General features: G+C 52.8%; 1 protein-coding gene across 1 annotated transcript; it reads right to left on the bottom strand.

Moving 5' to 3' along the window:
- Nucleotides 1-6,574: 6,574 nt before the first annotated feature.
- LOC128726282 (extracellular serine/threonine protein kinase four-jointed) lies at nucleotides 6,575-8,200 on the bottom strand. The gene has a single exon (XM_053820082.1). The coding sequence runs from the start codon at nucleotides 8,198-8,200 to the stop codon at nucleotides 6,575-6,577; it is 1,626 nt and encodes a 541-aa protein (XP_053676057.1).
- Nucleotides 8,201-18,870: the final 10,670 nt, after the last annotated feature.

Genomic DNA, 18,870 nt, shown 5'->3' with positions numbered 1-18,870 from the left:
GGAGCCGTGTGTGGACCATTAGTGTGTGCCCTAATCATGCTCGCTTGTTATGCTACGCGCGGTTGCCATCTCACCGTGCTGGTTTTTCGCTCTTTCTCGATGCGATTTTTAGCCCCACGTTGATTTTTGCATCCGCCACGCACGGTTCGATGATCGTGGCCGTATTTTGCTGTCTCTGAACCAAGTCCAAAGTGGCGTTACTTACCGATTTTACCGGCGACGGCTCACCCAGCACTTACCTTACAGCACGATCAGACGATCCGTGGCAACAGTCAGCTGGCGATGATAACGTATCCCCCCACGGGACCAGGAGGAAAACGACCGGAAATATGCGACGCACACCAGCGAGCGGGATCCATCGATCGAGCGCACGCACACCATGCACGGCCGGGCGATGTTTTCTCCGGGCGACGATCGAGAGCCATCATAATCGTTACCGTTGTCACCATTCAGGCTGCTTCGGCCGTGCGCCCGGTTTTCGGCCTGTTGTGGCGGCATGCGGAACCGGGACCAACCGGGCCACGGGAACCGGAACGGATGGTGATAGCGTGGTGGCGGTGGAACGTGGGGAACGGCTGAAAGATCATAAAAATGTGAATACCACGGCGCGGCAGACGGCCGCAAAACAAAAACGGAAAGGCAGCGGTCTCGCGGGTCCCGAGCGCTGATGAAGCTGACAAAGCTGAAGTGCGTGCTGATGACGGGCTGCGGCGAGCTTTCGGTGGTGGGGTGATGAGGCTGGAGGGTGAGCAGGATGGCGGGGGGAAGAAATTCGGTTCATCGAACATTCGTCCAGTCCAGTTACTGCCCGGTCCCGGTCCCGGGGCAGCAAATGAAACGCCATTTTATGGTCGAGGTTCTGGTGACAAGATGAAACATAAGTTTTTCTTTTTCTTCGCTTAATTCCATCTTCCTCTTTCCCCAACCATGTCGCGCGGTGGCTTCGCGGCTCGTCGGCGTGTCGTTTTCTCCACCAGAGCGTCGAGTTTCGTATTTTTTGTTTTCCATTCCCTATCTCTCTTCACGGTACGTCACGGCGACGGAAATATGACGGTACGGCACGGTGGAGAGAAAATTTGGAGTGTTTTAAAAGCAAGCTTTCGGCGCTATCACTTTGAGTGGCTGGTAACGGTGCAAAAGAACACTACGGAGTGCTTAAATGGCTATCGGGTCAGAGAACGAATCGTGTACAGAATACTTACCTAAGAACGCGCTAACTCATCGGATCCGAGTAACGTGGCGGAAAACAATCACCCCTTAGTAGGTCTCAATTTCTTTCCAAAGCCCCGAACCCAAACTCGAACGCGCCTGGCTTTTCATTTCAACGGGGCAGCCTTCCGCTTTGCCCGCAACTCGCTGGCGTTTTCCGCCTGTTCGAGCGCCACCTCTTACAAGCTTTATTCACAAACATTCACAATTTTTGGTACAAGATTGTCGCGCTGCTACTTTATACAAGGAGCTGCCCTACGATCGCGCCTTACGCCTTTCTTCTCTGAGCTTTCTCCCTTGCTAGGGCGCCGGGTTCGGGATGAATCCTGATTCACCCGGAACTCAGCCAGCCGGCGGCGATCCTACGATGGGCGAGTTATTTTTCCTCATTTCATTTTACCTCTGACTTTGCTGGCACCTGGCATCTAACTGACTAACGTATCTATTTACATGTGCTATCTCACCCTTATATCTCTCGCACTTGCCGGTTATCATGCAACGGTACGCTCACTCACGATCCTTGCGCAGCCGCGAACCTATGCACTTATGCTCGGGTCCCTAAATTCTTCCAGCTGCATCATTCGAGTACACGTAGATATGCGAAGGGCTATTCCTTTACTTCCCTACATCGATGTCTGCCCGATGTCGGTGCAGTATCGAAAATACATCCTAAAGCAAAAATTAAAACAAAGCAACATCACCGCAAGGTATCCCTCCTCGTCCATCAGAAGGCAGGAGCGAGCCAGAGAGAGAGGGAGCCAGGAAGGCCACCGCAGAAGGTAGCTTGCGAGGGAGGCTTGCGAAGTAAAACGCTCTCCTACCACGCGGCCTCGCAGGGATCGCTCGTGGGAAACAGCGTTAAACGGGGCAGTATGGTGGTGACGACGACGACGACGACGACGACGACGGGGTCAGAAGATACCTTCGTGATGCTTCATCATTGCTAAAAGGTCGTGATAAGAACGGCACGCTGCTCGTTCTGCTCCTTCGGCACCAGCCGCTGCACCCCGTCGTCGTCACGTCCCACTCGCCCGCAAGGCGCAGGAGCTTGCGCCTTTTGTTTCTTCCGCCATCGCGCTCGTGTGGCGCAAACCCAAACGAGACTTTTCCCTTTTGCGCGACGTTTCGCGCTCGTTCCGGAGCAAATTTATTGTTTTTACTTAGCTCGGGGAGCCCTGTGTTTTCCTCTTCTTCACTAGATAAATTTAAGATAAATTACTTTATATATAGTAGATCACAATTTTTCCACAATTTTTCCCCACCCCGGGTGCCTGGTTCCTGGTCGTGTTCGTTCCTTCTTCCTTCGCCCTTTTCCGATGGGTGTTTTTTTTTTGTTTGCTCACTCGCCGCATTTCTTGCAACGGCGCGGCGCGAACGTCGTTTGCTTCCCGTTCGGCACACATACACACACACACACACACACAGCCATCCACCCACCCCGGCTGAAGAAGATAGGAAGGCAGTTATCTTCCCGCAACGGCCCCCGATGGCGCGAGTGTCGAAAAGTTCGTGTGCATCGTGCTTCCCTGCTGCCGGATCTCCCTTTCAGGAATCGCGCGTGTACCTTGCTGCCCTTGGTTGGTTGGGCTCGAAAATCACTGTCCACTGTACGGTGGGCACAGTTTGGGCGGCCATTTATCCTTTCATCCACCTCGAATCCCCACCCACGGCCGCCAGGATGCAGGACTCACTTTCGGCCCAAAAGGGGGCATCAAACTGAGCGCATGATATGATGTAGTGGAGTGGTTGGCTTTATTTTTCTGTTCGGGTGACCCTCTCCATTTAATGGCATGTTTTTCGCTTCTCCGTTTTTTTCCCCCATCGCGACTGCAAGGGCTCCCTGTTTCTTGGTCCGGTGGCCCGTTCGAGTGTCAACGGCTTTTTGTGGGGGTAAAATATGGCTTTCCCGGAGCGGCTAGTGTGCGAATGAGGGAAGCGATGTAGCGGATGAGTGACCGCTGTCGTATGTACAATACTATACTTTATACACGTTAAAATATGTTTTATACAAAAGCTTCCCCTAATGGGAGCAGGCTACGAGCGGGTCTGAGCGAGTTTTCTTCGAGGGAAAGGCTAGCTCGTGCGATAATAATCGCGAGAGAGGAAAAAAAAAGGTGGCCCACAAACAGGATCACACACGTGTAAGCACACCCACACCAAACCGATGGATGCACCGAAATAAAGCACAGTGCAAAAGCTCGCGAAGGAACGCTCACGCGGATGTTTTTTTTTTGCGCAAGAATTTTCAACCCCCTCGGGCTCATCAGTCTATCGCGCGCGCAGAGGCTTAGCCACGATTACCGCCCAGTGTTCCCAGTGTAGGTTCAGAGTGTTTCCTTTGCTGCCTGCCATCGCTTTCCCCGCGAGTCCCAGTAGTCAATTGTTGTAGCGCGCTTGTTGGTGCAACGCGGCACAATATCGCGCATTAGCTCGCGGTTTGCGCGATTACGTCGAGAACTCAGGCACCGAAACCCTACACGGTGTGCGCCCGTGCGTGTGCCCAACACGAACAAGCACACACACACACACACATTCGCACACACGCACGCACACGTACCAAACGCAAGCCTGCGTCTTGGGAACTGTTCCTTTCCCTTGGCGGAACCGGCATTGGTTCGGTTTTCATGCGCGATCCGGGACTTCCTTCTTTTCCCTGCCAAAGGGCATCTCGGCCGGTTTGCCCACAACCACGGGGGCCCGGCCGGGTGCAGGCGGGTTTCGCGGTGGAGCGCCTCGCGGGGCAAGATAAGTTTCATAAAGCATAAAGCTAAAAAGCGAAAATATCGCACACGAGATTATGAGCCCCGCGCGCCTCGGCTGAAGGAGCGCTCTTTTTTCTTTTTTTTGTCGGAAGGGCTGCTTTTTTTTGCGCTGCTCCCCCGCCGGCTGGAATGTGTGGGGTGGTGGTCGGTGGAATGGGTGGGAGTGGGACGAGGATTAGAGCATCGGGTGCACCCTAATTGAAGGCGAGAGGCAACCCACCGTCGAAGGGCAGCGGCCGCAGCTCAGCGCAAGCGAGCTCGGTATCAATAGCAATAACAGCAGCAAAAAAGTTCCAACCAGCCTGAAAGGAGGCGCTCGTGGTAGGGCAGGAAAGGCCACACGGTAAAACGACCTCGAACAGCCGACGGGGGTTATTCGATGCACGGAGCCTGCCTGAACGGTCGTGTGGTCAGTTTTCGGGGCGGGCAGGACTTCGCGCTAAAAGGCAGGAAGGCGGCCAGAGCGCAAGCGATCCCTCTCGTCCGTGAGTGCGCCTGTGTGTGTGTGTGTGTGGCAGTTTTTGTGCCCTTTTTTTTGGTGCGCCTCCATGCCATTCCTTCGCCATGTTTTGGGGCTATCATATCGTGGCCGGGTCAGGCCGCCTGCTGTCGGGGGCTCTGGGTAATTGTTTTAAAAACGCGACAGCCGCTCCCATTGCATCCTCCCTTTTGCTTTTTCGCGTGTGCGCGCGATCGTATGTGTGTGTGTGTGTGTACGCGCGTGGTTTTGTTGCCGTTGTTCTTGCACTGCGTCTGTTCTCGGTCCGTTTGTGCGCGGCCATTCAGCACGCAAGGGACAATTGCGCCGGCCAGCAGCAGGCTCACAACGCAAGAAGATACAGCATTTTTCCCACCAAACGCTGGCGCACGTTGGGTGCGTTCGGGGGTGAGGTGAGAAAATTGAAATATTCCACACCGGCCGGGAACGTGGGGATGGCACCGATGCGCTTGAGCACGAAAATGTCCGTCTGCCGGCGATCGAGCCCACGAAAAATGGGGGCCCCCGGAACAATTATGCAGTACACGCTTCCTGCCGCCGGACAAGATGGCGGGTTGGGTCGCGCAAATGGCCATTCGAAACGGCCCTTAAAAAAAAGTGCTAGCAAGAACGCAAGAACACTCTGTTTCGTCGGTCCGCACGAGGGGAGCACGAGAGGGAAAAAAAATCAAATCAAGCGCGATTCAATCGAACGCTCATTCTGCTGGGCGCTATTCTATCGGGGCGAATCAATCTGGCGGCGGACTGCACGACGCTTGATTACGCTCTATTGGCGTGTAATTCGATTGCGCTCGATTCCATCGCCTCGCCAGGGGCCCGCCGAAAAAACTGACCGTGCGAGCGCGCAAGTGAAATGGAACGCCGTTTGTCTAGCTTCACGGGTTTCTCGCTTGCGCGCTCGCGCAAGTCTTTTGCTGGACGCTCGAGCGAACGGGTTTCCCTTGGCGAGCCGCGATCCATCGATCGACCGCGGGCGGATTCGTGTGTGCATGTGTGTGTGCGTGTGTGTGTGTGTTTGATTGTGATTAGCTGCTGCGTGTATGGGTGAGCTCGAGCTCGCGTGCATTTGAATCGCGTTTGAAGCAATTTCTATTTAACCGCCACACCAGGAGGTCCTTTAACGCGGGAACCTTTGTTCGGGGGTTTTTGTTCTGCCACAGGGCCCTCTAGCGCAGTAGGGGCCCGCATCCAGCCCCTTGACGTCCCTGTGGAATGGAAGGCTAACTGGCCCTAACCAGCGTGGCAATGACCACGTGGAATGATCGTAGGGATGTCCGAGAGAGAACACCCCGTCTCAGCGCCATATGCGCGTGACGTTGATCGAAAGGATCGAGATGAAACGAGCCAAACCGTCTAACCGGCATCGAAAGCACAGCGTCATTTGTTTACGTTGCTTTCGTTTGGGTGAGGAATCATCCGTACGATCGTTTTGTCGATCGTTCGGTTGATGGGGTGCAATTTTTGGGCCGTAATGCGTGTGCAGAATACGGACAAGAAATAGACGCACGATCTGTTAACGTTTCGCCAAATTTGTTTACAAATGCGCGCGTGGGTTCGGCAGCTTGGTTCGTCGATGTCAAAAATGTCATTTCGCTGTCTTGCGATCGATTCGATTTCGGGTGGTTTTGAACACGAAACCGCCTGGGGGCTCGTTGTGAAAGCGGCAGGATTACGCTATGTACATGGTGTCTATCTCTTTCTCTTTCACTTCATCTTGCTGTCTGTGTGTTTCCTCTTTCGCAGCATCCCATATTGGGAGCTTCTAGCACGCTGGCTCGAATGAATGGCTGTGGAATGTGCCTGTGTCTGTGTTGTCTCGAACTTTCATTACGTCTCCTGGCCTTGTGTCATGATCTTGGGTGATCGCCAAGCTTTTCCTGTTGTGTTCTACCTGCGTTCTTTCGCCTTTCGCTTGTCGACTCTCGTTCCACTCAACGCTTATCCTACCCTAGCAAGCATTATGCAAATTAATAATTACTGTACACGTAGTCCAACGGAGAAAACAACCGAATAATAATAGTTACAATATAATAATAATAAATTCTCATCGCACTCGCAAAGGACTCACAGTCTTATGTCGCACCCGCGCAACCCCCGGTCGGCGCTATCGCTCGGCGAACGTCTCCCGGCACTTCTGCACCTGGCCGAGCACCCGGTCGATGCGGTCGACTAGAATCTTGACCGATTTCTCCGGCAGCGGTGGCAACACGTCCCGGATCTGGGCAGTCGTCGTCCGCTCGAACAGCGCGTTCAACCGCTGACCAACGCTGGCGTCTCGCAGTGCCTCGAGCGCTCGAACGGTGGACCGCCGGAACACGCACAGGTTGTCGAGCAGCAGGCCATGGTAAGCCTCGTACTTCTTCAGCAGCCGATAACCGTGTAACAGCCCCGACTCGTTGTCAAGGAACACGAGCAACGCTGAGTCGGTTTGACGCGCGAGATTGTGCGCAGGCGCCGCCATGATGTCCGCGTTCCACTGAAAATTGTACAGGTTGTTGACGACCCGATCGAGGTTAGCGATGAGGTAGTCGAACACGATCAGGTCTGACCACTGCGCCAGCTCGACAAGCCGTTCTAGCGCTTCAGCTGAAGGTGGTCCTGTGACTGACGATCCGCTTGAATCGCGACCCGATCCTGAAGCAAGTCGATCGAGCAGTAGCCTTCGAACGCCATCTCGAGGTCGATCTAGTCCTTCGGTGATGTTGCGCACGTCATAGCGATTGAGATGTCGCTCTAGTGGCCGGAATGGCACCGGAATCCCAGCTGGTTCAAGCCGACCAATCCACTGCGTGATGACCACCGGCTTTGTGGGTTTCCATTGGGCACCAGCAAGCTCTTCGGTGGCCGCTGCCCAAAGCCGTGCTTCCGGATCGATGATGGCGGCCGCACTTGGTGCTAGGTTGGTGAGATTAAGCAGCTGCCCGAGGTAGAACGAGAACAGCTCACCCTGGATCTGGTCCGTGTTCTGCCGGTAGCGAGCACAAGCGCGCGTTCCATCACGGAACACCAGCAGTCGGTTCTGCATACGGCCACATCCAATTTCGAGCCGTTCAACTTCAGCCTCACGTAGGTAGCGCGCCCAGGATTCGCTCTGATGTCGGTCAAAGCCAGCTGGAAGCGCTCTCTCTACGCTAGAGCCCCAATAGATGCCTTCCCGGATCACGCCAGCCGCATCCTCGGTTGCTGGGACACGTCCAACATCCTGATCCGGGCGACTCGAGCGTGATTCGCGTCTTTCCGGCCCAGCAGCGGCCTTCTCGAGTGTGGCACTTCTTGAAGGAAGGATCGCAGGAAGATCCACCCTCGACTCACCATCGCGTCCTAAATCGGCCAGTTTTTCCTCAGCAATAAAAGAAACTGACGCATACCGGCCAGCCCGTGGCCCAGCGTCCTCCGACCGGATGTCATCAATGGTCGGAAAATGAGGCATCTGATGTGCCGGATGTTGCAGCGCCGGCACCGGATGTGGTGAATCCTCGAGAATATGTGGATCCATGGCGACGGCTACGGCCGCTCCCGATCCTACGGCTCCTTTCGCCTGCGAAATGCCGATTAGCGGCACAAACACACCGAGCGCAAGCCCGAGCGAGAACGCCGCCAGGACACTCAGCAAGCAGGCCTGCCGCTGGAAGGCGCGCCTTCTCCGCGCCGTCATCGACATCGCGCCCTCGCCGCTATCACGCTCTTGATCACAACAGGCACCCGCTTCGACGGTGCGCACGTCGAACATTTTCCACACCCCAAACCGGCCACCGGGAGTCCGCCGTTGATCGAGCGTTTCCGCGGGGGTGGGCTTCGTTCGAGGGTCAGCGTTTTTTTTGTTCAGTTGTTTGCTGTGCTGTTTTTTTTTTGTTTTGCTTTTCTCACGTGAGCGCCCTTTTCAAGGTCCGCCTTGGGCTGGATGCACACCGGAGGGACGCGTCTCGATCATGCACCAGAGATGCGCCTGCTGCACTCTGGGGCACCGACGTTGGTGACTTTTCGGTTCGTTGCACTCACAATCCCTCACCACTTGTCACACACCGCGCGCACCACGTATCGTGGGCTTATAATAATTGATTTATTTGTGCGCGATAAACGCTCTATCTTTCTCTCTCTTAAACGCTTCCCTCAAAATCCCTTGCGCTTTTTTTTTATGTTTCGCTTCTCTCTTCCGCCGTTGCTTTCGCTCGCGCCGGCTTCCTGCCGAGAAGATCGACCCGCAAACACGTGGAAAGGACACGAAAGAACGGCAGAGCACCTCACTCCACACTCGCAGTTTTGCTTCGCGATAGGACACCGAAATCACGCACCGGCTTGCGGACGGACGGGAGGATTATTTTTATTTCGCAGCCTTTTTTCGCCCTCGCCACCTTCGCCACCAGCGAGAAGCCTAATAAAACCTTCGGAATGGGGTGGCGAGAAGACCAATGAAAAAAAAAGAGGCGGAAAGAAAACAACGCCAGAAACAGCTTAAACAAGAGTGTTGTAAGCTCTCGGCACACAATGCTGAGCACAATCACGATTCTGCTTGCGATGCGCGCCGCTTCCTCGAAGCCTCCGTGGGCGCACACATACACACACATATACACATACACACACACGCGCGCACACACACTGCACACTCTATGCTCGGCACACCGTACAGACACACACACACACGCGCGCGCGTGCGCACCGGCGATCACGATTGGGGACAATAAATCCTTTCCCGCGGTGGAAAGCCCGGCGTCGTGGGGCTCGATCGGTGGAACGATACCGATCCCGCGAGGATCGCGTTTGCTGTGCCGGCTCGTTAGTACGCGGTTCCGGCGAGCGGCAGGAGACACGCACGGGTGGATAGCGGGGCACTGGTCGCGGAGGTGCTACACATTATTATTATCACCGGTGCATGGATACCGAGAGAGTGAGAGAGAGAGAGAGCGAGACAGAGATACAGAGAGCGAGCGAGTGCGATCAAAAGCGATGCACAAACGATGCACACAGGCACGGGGCACTTTCCTTTCTGGTTTTCCTCCGACACACCCAGGACCTTCGCCGTCGGGGCGCGGCCCTTTTTCACGCGATCGTGGCACACACAGACACAAACATACACGCACACCCGTGGATTCTGTGGCACACTAAACGGTACAATCACACATACACACTGCTCCGTGAATCCGCGAATGCACTGGGGTGGCACCGCGTACGGGGTTGATTTCCGGCTGCACTGCGATGGACGAGAGCGCCACCGTTTTGGGGTAACATTTTACACTCGCGACACGTTGGGGGTGATCCGTAGGGCCTCCCTTGACGTTAGGGGTACGTGCGCCATGCGAAGGGTTTTTCGTGTGTTTTTTTTTTCGTTCTTCAATTTACCCCACGAGATACGTTCACAGTTCCGATCGGGAGGTCACGTTTTTTTTTCTGTATTTCTCGCTTGTTTAGCACTTCCTGCAAGTGAAGAGAAAAGAGAGTGGTGGTTAATTTCCGCGATCAAGTGCGATCGGCTGTACAATCGAGGGCTTCTGGAAAGGGAAACGGATCCGGCTGGAATCTCGTGTACGGCGACTTTTATAAATAATCTTAAGTACAGAAATGCATCAACTGACAGCCGCAAGGGGGTGTAAGTGAGGTGTTAGCGTGCGCGAAACGGGGTGGTTTCGAGCAGGGGCGCAAGAACTCCCACAAAAAAACCAGAACGCAAACGCAAAACACCCACAATCTTCACCCTCGGGGCGCAGCTGTCCTGCCGTCGTGCGTTCTGATGACGCTCCCGGGCGACGGCAAAGCGTTAAGGCTCCTCTCGCACCACCCCCAACAACAGTTCTCTGCCCTCGCATCTACCGAGCACCCACCACCCCGAAAATCCACTATGGCACACGAGGCGAACCATCGCACGCCTTATTTTCTCGCTCTCTTTTTCTTCCTTCCGCTGCGCCGACACGAGCCCACAGATTCCTCCGTTGCGGGCGATGGGATGGGTGGGGGACGGGGGTGGCTCTGGCTTTCGGAATTCTTTATCGTCTCGTTCTCGGTCCCGCGCAACCGCCTGATTAGCTGCCGCCACCGCCACCATCATCGTCCGCGTGCGACGAATTCGGGCCACAGGCACCCGGGCACCAAAAGGGAGGCATATCTCGCGTGTGTGTGCTTTGGCCGTGGTTTGCTTTTGTGCCCCGTGCAACCCCTAAATCCCCTCCAACAGGCCAATGGAAAGGTGTTGGTGCGGAATGCAGCGGGGGTTTGGGGTTGGGGTTGCGGAGGAAAATACGCCGGCCATGTTCCGGGCGTATACCGATGCCACGACACGCACTCGCAACCCCAAGCCGGCGCTGGAGGATCTACCGGACGCGATTCACCACTCGAATCCCGAGTGCTTTAGGGGCTTCTCGGGGTGGTGGGCCCTACTCAAAAGCGCGTACGAGAAGGGTGAGCAGGGCTCTCGAGGGTTGTGAGCTGATCGTGCGGACACCGACCGTGAAGTGGCCGCGGATCCTGCGCGTGTGTGGCTCGGGGCGATCCGGTACGTCGGAGGACGATGGGTTTGAAGACGGTCGGCTTTCGGAGTCCGGGATCTTTCGTGTGGCCTGCCCGAAAGGAGCATCTTCAGGTCGAACGTCACCGTCGTCACCAGGAAGGCATGCGTGTGTGTGCGTGGCAGGGCGGACGAAAAACATCAACCGGTTCAAATTACGCGCATCGATCGGCCACATCGCCGTGGCACGATCGAGTGTCTCGGTAGATCGTCCTCCCCATGGTTTGAGCAGTGGTAGCACGAAAAAAAAAGGCAAAGAAAAAGATCCTCATCCTTAACCCGGTGGTGATGTTGTGGGTTTAAGGGTTGTTTCAATTTTTTCTTCCTTCAACTCACTCAGCCCACTCACCACAAGCACTCCCTCGCAACTGCCAGTTAGCCATTCGGTGAAAAGAGATGGAAAAAGAATAAAATCAACCCCGAAAAGATAAGGCGACCGAAACGCAGAAGGAAAACCTCTACGCACCGCGATTGCGGTGGAGGTTGTCTGCACTCCGGGACCAGAGTGTGCGGTTAGCGACCGAAACGGTATTGAGGGAAAAGCTCGTGTTTCATTCCGTTCCCGGTTCCATGGCAACCGGTATCTTCGCCACCGTCGGGACGACGGGTGACCCAAATCTGGGACCGTGTGTCGAGTCCCGAATCAGAGTCCACATCAAACCGCAGGGAAATGCGTTGCCATTCACCCCAGCAGTGCGTTTTCCCTACTGGCCACGAAAACGCCACGGAAACACAAACCGTTTGAACCGACGGACGTTGAAATTGGCCACAAATTGCTCACTTAGTTCCGACGGCGCTCGGGTTCGCCTCACAACAACATTGTTTCACGTTTACCGGCGGCACGGTGCCGTCACAAATCCCACACCATTTTGTTCACGAGCTGTTCAACACATCAGCACGGATTTGCTGCGCTCAAAAGGACCCATACCGTGATAAATTGCAGCAGAGTGGTTGGCTGGCCGTTGAGTTTGATAATTCGCTGACCTGCTGACAAAGTTCGACAATTCGACGGCACAATGTCCCTTCTAGGGCTCACACTTGGATGCACTTAGAACACCGGAAAAACGCAAACCGCACACGGACAAAGTCGGGAGTTAGGGCACACGAACAGCGAAATCGAAAAGATGGACCGTTCGCCACGAATTCTACCACTAAATTGGCAGCTCGAGAGCAGACTCGGTTTGGTGTGGGCTCCTGCCCGGTCCGGATCGAGACCCACGGAGTTGATCTCTCGGTACGCAGGTGCAGTGCTCTCTCATGCGCCTCAGAAACAGAGAGCGGGAGCGAGAGAGAAAGAGAGCATGCAAGAAGGAAAAGCTCCCGATCGAGCTTTTTCTCGTGGGATCAAGCTGAACCAACCGTCTGACTTGCTCTCGCATGCGCGTTGGTCGGGATGATCGTGCGAGAGGGCATCGGTTGGTGTCGATCGGTGAACGGGATGGTGGTGATGGAGCGGAGAGCGTAAAAATTAATAACAATAATCAAAGCAAGCCTGTCACGCAATGTAAATGCCTGTCAAGACGGGGTTGCGCCCGGGATTGCAAGATTTCGGGGCGCTGGCGTGGAAAGTTTCGACTCAATTGGATCGACCAATATGCAGACGAAAGGCGTCCTGGTTCATGGGGTGTGTCGCAAATGCACTTTACCTGGTGATTTGGTTACGGAGAGATAACGCAAAAGGGACTTACCGTTGCTTTTGACTTGCGATTCGTCAATGGGCAGCGCAACGGAAGTTAATTTGCTGAGGACCTCGCTGAAACGGGGGCAGTTCTATGGGCTAGGAGCTAGATGCGTATGGAGGGTCAGTGCGATCGATTTTGTAAGAAGAGCATAGAGATAATATATTTGCTACGGATGGGTTGAAGGTAGATTAAATAAATAACTACATCGATAATCGAAATTATTCATATTTCATCTGCGGTTGTTTAAGCTTAACAGGAAATTCAAATTTTCTAACTGTTTTTAAATGTAAATGATTTTTCCATCAAAGTCAGAAGCAAATATACAGTTAATGTTCTACGAGATAAATTAATTTTGTTCCATCCGATATAGAACGATTTAGAAGCTTGTTACTATTGCCATGGACTTTGTGCAGAAAATTCGGTATTTTTAACAACTTCTTTGTATAAAACGTAGCGTCGATCGCAAAATATGGCATGAAAGTAAGTGAGATTAAACATATCTTTCCATACACTGTTTGTTCTGCCCGACACGAAAATAATCGCTTAAAACTCTTCCCAGTCAGTACAGTTTTAACCAGATCGCGGAAGGTTCATTTTGCCGACGGCATTTGCGGCATCGACGATCTTTTGCAAACCGTTCTGGTCAGCTTCGAGGATCAAGCTCTCAAAATGTCTCGTATCTCGCTCGCACGTGATCCCACTCATCTCTTTCACGCAATCAGTCGCATGTTTATTTCTTCAATGAGCAACGATTGAGCACTTCCACCGACGCAACCACGCTCGGACGCTCTCTCGAATGGCTCTCTAGCTCTCTCGGGGATCCTTTTGTTTTCTTTTCAGCCATGGAAAAGATCATTTCACGAAAGAGAGGATTAGAGAGAGAAAGAGAGAGAGAGAGAGAGAGATGCATCATAAACGAGCTTTTCAGTCTTGTACAAACACATAGAGCCACATTTGCGCAAGAGTGCGCCGTTGTGTCATGCGCTTAGTTTTATGTTCTACCGAGATGGCTTCATGCAGAGCAAGATGAAAGACAGCTTCAATGTGTGTGTGTGTGTGTGTGAAAGAAGTAGCGATCGCGATGATGGCCAGAGAGCAGATCACGGCTGGTACCCACACAGGAGCAGACTGTCGTCATGTTATGACAGTGCCAGAAAGAGAGCTCAGACTGCGATCGAGCATGATCACCGAGATCTCGCATGAGAGCAGGGAATTTCGATCGTATTCCGAGTGTGCGCGCGCATAGTTCAAACAACCGGAATGAATGTGATGAACATGACCGGAGACATACCAGCTTGAACTTGGGGCCATGGCCAGCGCCCGCGAGTGATCAAGACAGGCCGATCGGTCAGCTATCCTGCGTCAGAGCGAGAAAGATCACCGCTCATAAAAGCTCACCCGAGCATGATATCACATCCCGGTGCACGGGTTTTGTTGCTATTGCTGTTGTTTATTTTCTTCTCTCTATCTTTATTTTCTTCTCTCTACCAAGGAAGGAGGCATGTAGCGATCGTAAGTTGATGGTGGAGCTCGAATAATGATGGGTGAACCATACTGGCTGGTGGGAGAAAGCGGCCTGAGACAGAACGCCCCGTTTAGAGTGTGCGAGAGCGAAAAACACTAGCCATGTGACCACGGAAAGGCACGGGAAACACACGGGAAAACAGCATGCGCTCACACACACGTGGTTCGGCACAGGAGAGACGAATGTGATTACCGGGCGCACGGCAGCGAGATCGGTGCGAGTGAAACGGCAGGCCACTGCGGCCAAGCAGCAGGGACGCAGAACGTGGATAAAACGGCAAAGAAAACGAAAAGTGAAACAAGAATTTAATCTTCAAAAAGCTCGCCAAGTGGTGGTGAGTGGAACGAGACGGCTGGTTCGGTGGGAGCGAGTACGCGACAGGCGAAGAGAGCAGTGGCCAAGAGCCCAATGCCCATTCAAAACGGTTGCTGCGAGGTTCGAGCCCGTTCCAACCGGAGACCGGTGGTGGCCCGGAGGCCGTGCGGTGCAGATCCGGTGTGAAGAAGAGTGAGAAAGAGAAGGAGAGATATAGAGAGCGAGATGCGGGGAAAAATAATACGTGTATACATGATCGTTCACGATCTTTGTCTGGCATTTATGCTGTAGCCGACGGGGTTTTTTTTGGAGAAAAAGTCTCTTCCCTACGCGCGTGCAAAGGAGAACCATGCACGCATGCCATCGAGCCAGGACCAGAGAACCAGCTGCCAACCTTCGTCACCGGGAACGAGCTGGCAACGCTGGCCTGGTCCAGGGATGCGGCGATCGCCGTGCGAGAAATAGGTGGAACTGCATTCCAGGCGTAAACAATATGACATCCGATGGTTCAATTTCTTCTTCCTGCCTTATTGTGGGGTTTTCTCGCTCATCCACGCCCTCTATGTCACCGGATGCAACGTGCACGTCCGGTTTGTCTGAAGTAAGCGTCGTCGAAGGGCACATACCCACCAAAAGTCGTGCCTTGTTCGAACGCTTCGATGCCAAAACAAAAACACCCAACATCGGCCCTATCGATGGGAAGGGCTTACACGGCTGGAAGGGGTGGGTTTTATCGCGGGACAACGCACGCCCGAAATAAGCCGCCGTCACCGCACCAGTCAACGTCCTAAAGTGGACAATCGGGCATTCCCGGGGATGCTGCTTAGGTTTTTATTGCGGCAGTATGAATTATGAGCCACTCAGGGTCGGCTGGCGAGCCGCGGGAACGAGCCCGCGACACATCGAGCGTCTGGGCTGGGGTGGAATATGGACTTTCGATATCTCGCTCAGCAAACGAGTCGCTTGAGACGAACGAGCCGTCGGACGAGGCGAGGGTCAGCGATGTAGAAGGTGTGAGAGCGAGAGAAGGAATGCCATCGAGAAGGGACAACGGAGGATCGGAGCGGGAAGTGACACGACGATAAGAAAATACCATATTAAATTTTATTGATATCTATTTTTCACTACGCGCAGCATTAAAACACATTATGATAACGGCGAACCGAATCGGCCCTGGGATGGGCTCTGCTTTTGCGTTTGCGATGGCGCTGGTTGGTGCGATCGGGCTCTTACCGCTTGGACGATGGGTTCACTGAGCTGGGCTTGGTTGTTTCGAGCCGTTTGAAAATGCAAATGAATTCTTCAAAACTTTTGATTGGCTTGAACTTGGCTGGGAGTCCAGCCGGGCTAGCCGCAGCGTGATGGGTTGCGTCTGACACTTACTGACTCTCACCGGCCGCTAGGATGGCGGCGCAGCACAACCTGTCACGGTTGAGCAGACCATTCCAAAGGTAACGGAATTAGTTTTTGGAAAAAAACATAAAGAAGAAGAAAAACACTCATACATACACTCAACACGATAGCGTCTAACCGTTGTTTTTCCGTGCGTCGTCGCTACTGCGGAATCACTGATATGAAAGACTCAAAGCGACGAACCCCTACCATTTCACTTTTTCTGTTCGTTTTTTCATTTTTCTGTACTTGATATTCATATTTGCTCTTAATATTCGATCAAATGCATATCTGTATCATTTTTTTTGAAAAATATTGCATCAGTTGATTGAAAAATCAACAATATTATATTACCTGGTTAAATATCAGTGTGAAAGACTTAAAGCGACGAACCCGCAAAAATTACATAAATTTCACTTTACTAGACGTGTTAGGGTAGTTTTCTTTGCTTATTATTTCTATTTATTCTTAAAAGTCGATCACATGCATCATATGTGTATAATTTTTTAAAGAACATTATTCCAGTTGATCGAAAAATCGGCAATATAACATCGCCTGGTCGAAAATGAACATAAAAGACTTAAAGCGACGAACCCTTACTTATATCATACATTTCGCTTAACTCATTTTTGTTCTTAATATTGCTAATTGATCTTGATTTTCGAATAAATTCAACATGTGTATGTATTACTTTCAAAGAACATCATATCCTCTGATAAAAAAATGTAATATGTTATCACTTGGTCAAATATCGGCATAAAAAATGAAAAGCGACGAACCCGTGCCTGCCTCAAAAGACTGTAAAATATTAATTTCGTTTATCGAACATGGTATCATTCCTAGCTTAAACGCATCTTTTTATAGAACGAAAGATTGTGAATGCTTCTCCCGGAGCTGCATGATGTAGTAAACAATGGTTGAATCCCGTAAAAACAATCGATAACCAGCGCTCGATAGCATCTCGGTCTCGACAAAGGCAAATTAATCAACGTCACAAGGAAAAGGGAAAGCCCTAGTGCTGACTGCACCAGCTAGAAGCTACGGCCGTCCGTAACAATCAATCGTGCTCACACGTGCACGTGAACGAGTTCCACCTTCTGCTGGCCGGCCGGCAGCGGCGGTGGCAGCATCGGCAGCGGCAGCCGTCAATCGTCCTCCAGGTAGCCCCTGCAGTCAACTCAATCAACTGATCTACGATCGACGTGAACAGCATCACCATCACCGGAACCGTGCAAGCGACACCGTGCAGCAGGATCCAATTCGCGATTGCAATGCGTCGCGTTTGACGCGCCACATCAGCGGAAAGAGATCGTTCGATACGGCATTCGATCGTTTGGCTCGTGGACGATTGCTCGTTCCCGCGATCCCCTACCGTGACGGTACCAGCAATGCGGCACATTATGCTGTCGTGTCCGTTTCCACAGCCTCAACCAGGCCCTTGCCGCCCGTGGCACTGATAACGTTTGCGCATGGGGAAAGCTCAAGCCGAGATGCTAAATCCTCGGCTCAACGATCAACCGACGAGGATCATCTCGTCGTTCGAAGAAGCGACTTTCTTGGGCAGGACTGACAGTACCTGGAATCAACTCACACTCCACCCACCGCGACTACCACACTCGATCCTCCAGCGATCTGCTCAGCGTGATAATCAATTAATCATTGCAATATATTTATCTGCGATCGATGGATGGATTCTGCGTCGCAGGGAACCACACCGTGCCAGCTTCCCGGTGGTTCGTTTGCGCCTGCGTCCCACTCCGACCATCGGACTCGGAGCTTGGGCAAAGTGTCAGCCCGTCATGCGAAGGAGTCCCTGTCGTGGACACGAACCAACCGATGTCGCTCTGCCGACGCAAACGATTCCAACCCTCAGGGGAGCAAGCGAAACCCCCGGCACGTCCCGACACCGCGATACACCGGGTGCTGCCGCTGGTGCGATCGTTGCGTCAAGTTGCGCCCGAACGGCGAAACATGAAGCAAAACGCATCCCGATGCGCTCCTGAACCCGCGTGCCCGCGCGCAGATGGATGGAACATATATAAAACATGATTATTCAGCTCCGAGGGACAATAATAACATTTTTCTCGTTTATTAAAGATTTATAAAGTATTTCTGCTTCGACGTTTATCGCCACGCTGGGCGACCGTAGCGCCAGCCAAGGGAGGCAAACAGTCCAAGACTCGCAAGACGCCCGGAGTGCTAGTTGATGCACCAGTCTCTTTTAGCAGCTAGCCGCTTCCTCTGCACGCGGTGCAAGTGCTCGTGTGGCTGTTGGTTGGTGTTCTTGCGCTTTGCGCTTGCGTTCACCGTTCGGGCCTTTTGAGCCCGTTTCCATCGCATTTGAACCAGTGTGTTTTAGAACTGCGTCCGGTTTATGTGCATGCATGCTCCTCGTCAGCGGAACGCAGGCGCGGTGGTTTTTAGAATCGTTTGCATTCGCGTGGAGGTCCTCGAGGTCCGTGTGAGGTACAAATTGATGGGGTGTTTTGGGACAAGACGGTGGGCTGATGGGCCCGGGGGGAGAAGCGAAACTTGGACGGCTTTCGGACGTCAAACACACAACCACGGCCGGTCGTGTCAATGCGGGCTAATTATAACATATATCAAAATTAATTACCAGTTCCTTGGTTGCTGCTTCGTGTTTTATTGGCGATGGAACTGGAGACTGTGAATTTACATTGGGGATGCTCACTGGTCCTTGCTGGTGCAGACCGAAGATTGATTGTGTCAGGCTTGACATTTTTAAAGCGTCGCTAAGGGTGCGAGCATTCGGAAAACATGGTTTACCGTCGAGCCCTTAGAAGCTCAAAAAACAATTAACATTTTTGTGGGACGCATTTAAGTAAATTTTTGTAGAGAACTGCTTCATGATAACAAGCGGTATCATGTGAAGCAAAAATCCCACACATTCGTACGTCCCCGATGGAGTATTGCTCTGACGCAACAACGTCAACAGCAATTGCGCCTTCTTTACGCCACCGGAAAGGCAC

Source organism: Anopheles nili, chromosome 3 (genome assembly GCF_943737925.1).
Source record: "Anopheles nili chromosome 3, idAnoNiliSN_F5_01, whole genome shotgun sequence".
Taxonomy (NCBI): domain Eukaryota; kingdom Metazoa; phylum Arthropoda; class Insecta; order Diptera; family Culicidae; genus Anopheles; species Anopheles nili.
This window is presented reverse-complemented; position numbering and strand designations above follow the sequence as displayed.

What these genes read in the sequence shown, in the direction of transcription:
- LOC128726282 (XM_053820082.1), bottom strand. Translation starts at nt 8,200, where the DNA reads ATGTTCGACGTGCGCACCGTCGAAGCGGGTGCCTGTTGTGATCAAGAG.